Raw genomic sequence first — 10000 nt, 5'->3', positions numbered from 1 at the left:
TCTTATACTCTCTCGGTTCCTTTGCTCCGTCTTCACTGTTCCTCTCTCCCCCACTTTCCTTAACAACAGTCCTCATTACATCTCCCTACATACCAACCCAGACTGTTTTCTCCTCCCCCCCCCCCCTATCCCCGGGTCACAAGCTTCGCAACAAATAAGTCCTCTGCCCCCTCTCTTCCTTGGTACATAATTATATCCTTGCAGTTCTGCTCCTTGGGTGTAGCTCCTTATTCGTTATTATCATCATCATCATCATCATCAGCATCATCATCATCATTATCATTATCATTATCATTATCATTATTCTTATTTGCTGAATAATGCCTTTATGTGTTACATCTTCATTTTTATTAGAACACTCCCGAAGCTTTCTTTGGAGATGCAAGAGCCAAGTATATTGCAAGGAAGGTGAGCACCTATGTTGTGAGGCCTATATTGCAATTCCCTGATTTTTGTTGTTGACATCTTGTAATTTGGCATCAGTAACTTTGCATTTTCAGATCCATACCTAGACCCACACAGCTGATGTGTTTTTTTTTTCATTGATGACACACAAATCGTACACAAATATACTTTTAATGCTTTGGTTCACAGTAAAAAGGCAATAGACACGACTTGGGCATACACAAGGGGCACTGGGAATGTACTGGCAATGTGCGGATAATAACCACCGCGACCGGATGAGGGGGCTCAGCACCTAGCCGAGGAGGGTTCATCATGTCTGTATTGAAAGGCAGGCAATTTTTCTGTCATAATGTACTGGTGTCAAGTTAAACCAGTTCAGTGTAGTAACAATATGACTCCTTCCTAACGGTGCTTCATCAAAGTTCTGAATGATTGCCGCAGGCATCGATTCCCCACCATTATTTAATTAAAGAGAACTATTTAAGAGGTTACAATAAGCTCATAAGGTAAAAAAACTACAAAAGAGCCAGAAAGCAAAACAGGGAAGGGAGGGAGTATTTGCTTACCAGCATTAAAGTGCTCCTATGATCAAATTTTCATCCCTTGAATTTTTAAGTTTATTATATAGAATTCCAGAAAAGATAAAAAACGCTGTTTATGATTTGGAAAAATCTGCATATTTAAGTTTGAAAAATGTGTAGAATATGCCAATAAGATTACTGATGACGTCATTCACTCAACCCTAAATAAAATCAAGTGTATAAATATAGCTATCTTGGTCAATTTGCAGCAGAGACCATAAGATTAAAACTTGGTAGGCTAATAGTTATACAGGCAACACACCTTTGGCTGTTAAGAAATTGGTTCCCGTGGCAACTCACTCTTTTCACCCCTTCAACCTGATTCAATAATTTTGGTGATCATAAGCTAGAAAAACATTTAGCAAGGCAACAAACTCGACTTAACATATTTATATTGCATGCTTGCAGGATCATGCAGATGAGGCACCATTGGCAAATATCAAAATAGAACGCCAAAGGTGGCCAGCAAAGCCTTTAATATCAGGGAGGTTTGGAACCCAGTATGTTGCTATGGTAACAAAACTGGTATGCTCATATTGTGGAGCAAATCTTCTAGAATCTTACTGCAAAGAATCAAGCATTTCTGATACAAATTGGCTGGCATATCTTTTTCCACCATGTTCGATCGCAATTTGGTTGAGTTTATGACGTCATCACTTGGCTAATTTGCATATTTTGAAAACTTGAACATCTCTGGAACAAAAAGAGATATTTAAAAATAGTAAAAAGCATTCTTCTTCTCGTACAGACTACATGTACATGTTTATGTCTTTAAATGGCTTAGATAGGAAACATGCGAATTTCGTCATAGTAGCACTTTAATTAACATCTATTTTATTCTAAAATTAAACTATCATTTAAAAATGATTGCCCTGAGGGATTAATATGTCCAAATTTTCTTCTTGCATTTTTTAAAGGAGGGGAATTAGTTTTTAACTTCTTAACTCATTGACACCTCAAATGTCTTAGGATGCCCCCAGTTGACAAGTAAAAATTAATAGTCTGGCATTATAATAGACAGAGTAAAATCTGTTAGGTCTCAATCCCAGGAGTCAATGGGTTAATGTTATCTCTTGCCAAATGTTTGCAGTTCATTGAAGGAAAAACTCACAATCACTTGGAATTTTCATGTTCTGAAAGAGCATTTATCTATCTGCCATTTGAACACAGTGAAGATATAGAAGATCAGGTAAGATAGTTATAATTTCCTGCATTCACTTCTCAGTTTAATGAGAAAATCAACAAGATTTGTTAATCTGAAAGGCCAAGGGGATATAGTCTTGATCAATAATGTTATTAATTATTTTAACAGTTCTTTCCAATAATTATTAATTTTGTTATCAGCAGTTTTGCTCGCCATTATTACACCAGGTTTCCCGGCATGATGAGGAGAAATCCTTCCACTTTCTGTTTTTTATTTCTACATGTATGAAGGAATTGTCCGTGAAGTTATTCTCCAAGTTATTTGATGAATTCAAGAGTACAGAAGACCATGAGAGGACCAGATTTTACCTGGAATATGCAAAAAGACACAAGGTTAGTTTTAGGGTCACAACTGTCAGCTGACTGTTGGCTGACAGTCGATCGACAGTCGGTGGAGATGAGCTGTTCTTCACTTTTGCCACTGAGTCTTTAACAGGCAGCAAAGCCTTCTGTCTCAAATTGGTCTCATCTCTGAAATATGTTTTTCAAGAGCCCATAGATGGTTTGCAACCATTCTCTAGGTATACAGATAACAATGATGTACTAAAATGTCCAACTGCTGGTGGACAAACAAAAGAAGTAAGGCAAGTTAGAGATCTTTTGTTTTCATCCACTGACATGGCAGGAATGAGGTAACATGACAGCCACCTATTTATTAAAATTAATGTAATGTTGTAAATATCATTAATAATCTATGAGGGTAACAGGCATAAAAAACATGGCATTCATGTTACACAAATGACTGTGAAATATGAGTTGCATGAAGTTATTTTGAACTGAAGATTGTGAAGAATTAAAGTAAGAATCATCATCACTGTTGAGAGAGCATTACCTATTACCTACTTGTATGTAGTTGCAAAAGGAAGCCTGAAAAAACTCTTAAGCTTGAACCATCAAGGCAAGTTTCTTTCATGTTCCTTGGCATTGATCTTAAAATTGATTTATCATTATTATAATTGTACCCTATCACTTGCTTTATTTTGTTTGTGTAACAATATATATTTTTTTGTTTGTTGAATACAGGTCGATAATGTAGCTTCCTTTTATCTTAATTCTGTGTCTTGTAGTAACTGTTGTAAGTTAACCATTTACATCATTACACTACTCGCCTAGCATTGCTTCACATGTGTATAGACCGAATGAATAAATGGCCGCCATAAAAATATTTTGTCTTTGTGCTTATTAGACCCACTAACCTCGTTAGCACAGACAAAATACAAAAGAAATGTTGCTTTAGAACGAGGCTACATTGTAGTTGGTCTTATTAGATTAGAATAATTTATTGGTCGCCATAAATTTGCTTTTAAAAAACTTGAAACTTCTTAATTGGCTCTTCTAACTGGGATGAACATTCTCTCTTAGCCTGGTCAAATTGTATCCCTCACAGAGCTTAACTTTTTATTTGCTATTAAGTTGTTTGCAAGTGTTGAAGTTATGGGTACTTGAAAATCTGTTCAGATTTTGAAATCATAGAAGATTGCTTTGGGTGAGTGTCTTAATAATACAGATATTGTGCTTAACGTAATGGTTTGCTTTCCAGGAAGTCATAGAGATGTTTGGAAGATTTCCGCAACGAAACAAAGCACTGAGAAGAGAGAACACCTCTAAGGAAGAACGATTCTTGAAGAATATTCCTAATCACTATAATTGGTGATCATTACAAATTAGTTATGAAAACTAGACCCACTTTGTACCAATCCTAGTTGAATCGTTCCTTATACAGGTTGTCAAGTTTTAATGTCTCCTATATGTCAGTGAAACCTTGTTTTTTGTCCATATATAGTTGGAGCAAAATGCTATACCAAGATGTTTCTTGTTTGGGGTGTTACAGGATTTTCCCTATAAAAATGCATTTCCTCTTTCCTTTCTATAATGTTATCTTGGTAGATTTTACTCTTTCTAATGCCAGACAATTTTACTCATCATTGGGGGCTGCTTCAGGGCTAAATGGGTTGCCAACATATATCGATTATAATAGGTCCATTCGAAGCTTATGTCCTCCTTGCAAAGTACTTAGAAAAAAGCCATCATATTCTTCTTATGAGTGTGGGAACCTTTTTAGATTTAAAAATCAATAATCATTTTAAAAACTATTTACAAGAATAAAATGATATTTAATGGGGACATTGACGATTAAATCATCTGGCGTTAGACAGAGTAAAATACTAAGTCTGACCGGTTTGGACGTCAAAGGGTTAAAAAGTAAAATCCAAACGTTTCAACACTACATGTAGGTCATTATCCGAGTCCAGATGGACCTAAGGATATAAAATATGCATTTATTTCTAGAGGATGTTTTTAACCCTGACCTAGTGTCAAAAACGTTTGGATTTTTAGCTTTGCAAATAGTTCATTTTTAAACTAGAGCAATTTTTTATGGACATTGATATTGTTTTTTTGTTTTCATATTTATTTTATCTAGAAATGTATCTCATCTCAATTGAGTGTGTTTGATCACTTACGTTTCTCATTTCTGTATTATGGAAAAACAAACCAGTTAGAAAATACAGAAAGAAAAAAGGTTTTCATGTGTTAGTGAATACGTCATAAGTAAATGACGAAAAAATATATATATTACATGCAAAAAAAAAAAAATTACACTAATTTCAGCACGCAATCATCAAACATCAAAAAATTCACAGGGTCTTTATTCTCTTTTATTCATGCTCCTAACAATAATTTTACAAGCCACTTAAAACTATAGCCAGGGTTGGTAAAGTAGTTGATGACCAGTTCCAAACTGGTCACCAGATGAGGGCTTTTTCCCAACCGTCTATAGTGTATCAGCTAAGAATAAATAATAATTATTATTACACATTTTGGTTTCCAAGTCATTATTTTAAAAATGCATCATACAGAGTCTCAGCATTAGTCTGCAGGATAACTTGTTATTGTCCAAGATCTACCTTTGACATAATAATTCTTTCTGAACTTTATAATCACATTCATGCATGGTACAAAAATACATAAAATTGTTAAATAAAGTGCTTTTCAATAAGTTGTGGAGTTGCATTGAATTGTCAATCCAAAGAAATCCAATGTTTCAGGGAAAGTGGCTACTACAGAGCTTCAGTTATCTACTGCTAAGCTACCATTTGCTACTACAGTCAAATCATTTTTTTTAAAAAAAATTACACCATAAGCTAAGAATGATTTTTGAAATTGATATTAAGGACGGTGCCTTTCTAATTCAAAAGTATTTTTGCCCGATTTGTGATTATGCAGGAAAGGTAGATCTCAACAAGTGTTGTTGAACAATACACCTTTGTAAAAAGCTTTAAAATACAAAGCAATGTATGGCATTATTTCTCAAATTGAAGCTCCAATTATCTCTAAAGAATGCATGGTTACCCCCAATTTTCTTTTTGGATAGCAAGAGTACTTACGAAAATTTACTTTATCTGCATAGTTTTACACCGCGCAAAAATATCCCTGCATTAGTAAGCATCGGCGATAGGAAATCCGAGTATCTGGAGATGCGCAGAACATATGCACAATAACAATAGTAGGCACCGTCCTTAAACAATCATCCTTGAGTTAAGATGTCTATTTTGCTAACAAAGACTGCCCAGTCATATCTTGTGGGATAGGTAGATTCATGACATCTAAGACAGTGGTTGCCACATCACACAGAGCTGCATTGTGGGTAATCTCCTTAAAATTGAGTCCACCAGTCATCACAAAAGGGACTGAAAATATAATTGAAAATATAATTGTCTTATCCCAGGCATTTATTATTATGCAGTACAACAATCAATAAAACAACAAAAATGTTCCTTTCATTGAAATACTGTACACTTCCTGTAATTCCAGATCCTGGAGTCATCCACCTCCTTTAAATGACCGAGTTGACCCTTTCCTATTAATTATTTCAAAGTAAACAAAACTGCCCTAAAAGCCTTACGAGCAAAATATTCCAAAACTCATGTCCACATGATACAGAAGATGAAGGATTCTAGCCACGGACTAACCTGCTACAGTGTATTGTCAAGTTCAAAAAGTTCTACATTTCTAAGACTACAATCATTTTAAGGACAGTGCCTACTAATTCAAAGGTATTTTTCCCCCGATTTATGAATATGCAGGAAAGGTAGATCTTAACAAGTGTTATTGAAATCCAAAAAGAAAATTGGGGGTAACCACACATTATTTTTTTAAAGTTAATTCACGAATAATATTTGTGAAAAGCGCCAAAATACAAAGGAATGTGTGGTGTTCTTTTTCAAATTGAAGCTTGATTATCTCTAAAGAATGCATGGTTACCCCCAATTTTATTTTTGGATACCAAGAGTACTTACAAAGATCTACTTTTTCTGCAAAGTTTTAAACCGTGCAAAAACATCCCTGCATTAGTAAGCGCCATCAATAGGAAACCAGAGTATCTGGAGATGCACAGAACGTATCGGCAATAACAATAGTAGGCATCGTCCTTAATCTGGAATGTAACTCACAAGCATGACAACTGAAATGCTACAATGTACCAAGTCAACAAGGAGGTTAATGAAAAGAGTTGAAAACAACATCATGCTATTGAGCTAGATTTGTAACTAACCACAGTATTGTGAAATGATGCTACAGGTGTACAGTGTAGGTAGGAATTTCAAGAAAATGTGTGAAACTTATTAGGCTTGCTACAAGAATTAAGGAACACTGACGGTACTACATGTATTTGACATAGCTCACAAAATGATCTTTGAGATAACCGGACAATTGGACACAATAAACTTGAAGTTAGGATTGCAGCTCAGTGGAGCTACATGGTAAGTACCTCTGTTTGTTGTATGAGCTGTATGAGGTCCTCCATTTTTACTATACATCTGTTCCGCATTACCATGATCAGCTGTCACCATTAGCACATAACCGGTCTCTTCACAAGCTTTGCAGATTTCACCAATTGCCAAATCTGAAATTTAAAAAATCCCTCAGCAAGGTAGTCAAATTTAAAAGCCCTCCACAGGAGCAGTCAGAGGACTCCATTACAGCTAGCACTGTCCTACCAAACTCTTCTCTGATAGAGATTGGAAGGAATGACACAGGGTGATACATTCACTTGCAAGCCTGTACATTTAGATCAAACTGCTGACTCACCAGTTGCTTCACAGCCCTTGATTGCTGGCTCATATTTGCCTGTGTGACCCACCATATCTGGGGGAGCAAAATTACACATCACAAATGGGTACTGGCCACTCCTGACAGCTTTACACACCTGCACGCAAAGATAGAGTAGGATTGTGAGATCATCCACTGGCAAACCATAAAACTGCAAGCAAAATAGCTTCAAAGCAAAGAACAAATGATAATCTCAAGAGTATTATTTTTCTCTAATTCCTACATGATCAATGCATACATACACCGTAGGCCTTAGTAGTCAGGGTCAACATTTGAATCAATGAAACTTGATATTTTATCTTGCAGATAGAATAACAGGGCATTTTGGAGCAGAAACAAGTATACAGTGTAGAGTTACAGGTAGCCTGCATCACTTCCTCAACATCAATTGCATGGACCCACAGGCATGCATAAAATCATGAAATTTGGTATGGGCTTCTTATAAGAACTGCTCTGGTCTAGTCCTCACGGTGGAGAAACTAATTTGAAAAAAACATTAAAAGGAATGAGTGCACAGCTGGCAACGAATTTGATTCAGAAGTGACTCACTATGTTTCCGTTATGAACTCCATCACATTGTGGCCACATAATTTTCTAGCTGCAAATTAAGCCTAACATCTGTAAGTAACTGTTGACAGTTTACAGAAATTTTCAAAGTAGTAAATTAAACAAAATAGGGAAAGTAGGGAACTGCATGCCAGTAAAAATATTGTGGCTGAAGTGTTTTTGTTCCCTGTTTTTTTCCTTCTGATCTCTTGACAGAGTTCCTGTAAACCAAAAAGATGTTCATGCATATGGGGTCTTGAATGCTTTGTCAAATTGATTACTACATGTATGTGCATGTTCTCTCAAGATCGACGACTACAGTCTTTGCATATATAAACTTCATTATTTACCTCTTGACCGACTCCCTCTGCGTTCATCTCGGGTTTAAGGTCATATGTTGCTACTTTGGGAGAAGGAACCATGGATCTTTGTTCTCCCTTGAATTGCTTCTCTATGCCACCATTAAAAAAGAATGTCACATGGGCATACTTTTCAGTTTCTGTTGAGAGAAAAAGACATAAAATTGTCAATAACTATTTGATACTGTTTTTCTTATGGATGCATGCAGGAGGTTGGTAAGGACAACGGCATTAAGAAGATCACATTGACTCTGTGGCATTCAGTTGAAAACTACATCAGATTCTTAAATAAATAATTTTGTTATTAATTACTGTTTGAAAAACTGTGAAGAAAAATCATGGGGTCAGAACACCGTTGCACACAAAATACTTCAATGGCCGTTTTTATACTGGAGACGCATTATTCGTCTGGGACGAACTTGGGCAAATATTTTTTCTGCGTCTGTAAATTTCGTGTAGTATAAAAACGGCCACAAGACGCATTAGGCGTCTTGACGAATATTCGATTTTAGTGCGTCTTCTAAGACGCACTAAACTGGAAAGTTCGTCCAGACGCATTATGCGTCTAGTGCCCGTCTTTATACTAGACAAATTTAACAGACGCAGAAAAAAGTTTCAGCAAGTTCATCCCAGACGGATTATGCGTCTTATATAGTTCGTCCCGTCTTTACACTAAAAAGAATGACATGAGAGTCGCATAATTCGTCTGGACGAATTATGTCTCTAGTATAAAAACGGCCAATGTATATTACGCAAATGTTGCAGGGTAACAAGGCTGTTAAGTTAGTGTCTCTATCTCCTAAATAATCAATGCAAGCAATGTTTTCATGACAGTCACTTGTTTCAGAAGATTGAAATGTTGAAACTGGCTTGAGAGGCCATCTATAGAAAACAGTCAGGACAGCATAATTAAAGAAACCCAAACCCACTTTGGAGGCACCAGTTTTGGCTATTTAAAAGGGTACTGAGGTAGAGTTGACTTCCCGCCCACCAAAGGCAATCTTCTTTGAAGTCAGAGCTACATGGACATGTAGGTTATAACTTTGAGGAAACTTATACAAATCCAGAGACCTTTACATGTACTGTTATTAAGCCACCAAGCTGTCCAATGTGCCATTTTTGCTCACATCTTGTGATCCTTGCTGGCGCTTTCGTGGCACAGTATAGTATCCTCAAAATTAATAATGAATTTTTAACTGTGAAACATTTCCCAAAGGCCATACTGATAACGGAATTTATATACCACACATATCACATACAGTCTCAAGGCGATTTACAATATCATTTCTTTGGTGTGAGATCACACATCAGCCAGTAATGATGTAGTTATTGGTGAAGCTTTCTACTGTGTTATACCTGCACAATGAAACTGAGCAACACTCTGAGTTGATAACCATTCAGCCAGCACGTTTCTTGGAACATTAGGAGGGAAAAGAACAGGGAATGGAAATTCCTTCTTGTACTGAGTCATGGTGATTTGATGCTGAAAATCAGAGAGAATAAAAAATGAAGCAATGGCAAAACAATGTCCTGTCAAAAAATAAGCAGTGATAGTAAACTGCGCAGGTTTGGAGAAGAATTTGAATGGTATGCCTTTCAATCTTGGACAAAACTCGTTGGGAAAATGTGAAGCTCTAATTGTCTGTGTGATAAAGATTAAAGTCTTCCTACTTCCCCCCCCCCCTCCCACCATTCCAATGTTGGTTGAAAAAACGACGAAAGGCTTGCACAGTATTTTGCATCACATTATCAAAATTGGTATGGGGTGCCAAATTAAATGATGCTTAAGATAAAATT

At 36.2% G+C, this 10000-nt stretch overlaps 2 protein-coding genes across 2 annotated transcripts in view; one reads left to right on the top strand and one right to left on the bottom strand.

Annotated features, from left to right (window-relative positions):
• Nucleotides 1–5187, top strand: part of LOC138044039 (uncharacterized) — a 9896-nt gene extending 4709 nt beyond the window's left edge. Inside the window, exons 4-7 of the mRNA XM_068890632.1 lie at nucleotides 355–408; nucleotides 2077–2175; nucleotides 2421–2522; nucleotides 3730–5187. Coding sequence (XP_068746733.1) covers nucleotides 355–408; nucleotides 2077–2175; nucleotides 2421–2522; nucleotides 3730–3843 — 369 coding nt within the window. The 3' untranslated portion in view covers nucleotides 3844–5187. The remainder of the gene's footprint in view (nucleotides 1–354; nucleotides 409–2076; nucleotides 2176–2420; nucleotides 2523–3729) is intronic.
• The window catches only part of LOC138044035 (2,3-bisphosphoglycerate-independent phosphoglycerate mutase-like), an 11275-nt gene continuing 6091 nt past the window's right edge, over nucleotides 4817–10000 (bottom strand). The window contains exons 8-12 of the mRNA XM_068890627.1: nucleotides 9560–9686; nucleotides 8195–8343; nucleotides 7278–7395; nucleotides 6958–7092; nucleotides 4817–5878 (exon numbers count right to left, since the gene is read on the bottom strand). Of these exons, the coding sequence (XP_068746728.1) occupies nucleotides 5736–5878; nucleotides 6958–7092; nucleotides 7278–7395; nucleotides 8195–8343; nucleotides 9560–9686 (672 nt within the window). The 3' untranslated portion in view covers nucleotides 4817–5735. The remainder of the gene's footprint in view (nucleotides 5879–6957; nucleotides 7093–7277; nucleotides 7396–8194; nucleotides 8344–9559; nucleotides 9687–10000) is intronic.

This window comes from Montipora capricornis, chromosome 3 (genome assembly GCF_036669925.1).
Source record: "Montipora capricornis isolate CH-2021 chromosome 3, ASM3666992v2, whole genome shotgun sequence".
NCBI classification, from domain to species: Eukaryota; Metazoa; Cnidaria; class Anthozoa; order Scleractinia; family Acroporidae; genus Montipora; species Montipora capricornis.
Note: the sequence above shows the minus strand (reverse complement) of the source record. Positions and strands in the feature narration are given on the sequence as shown.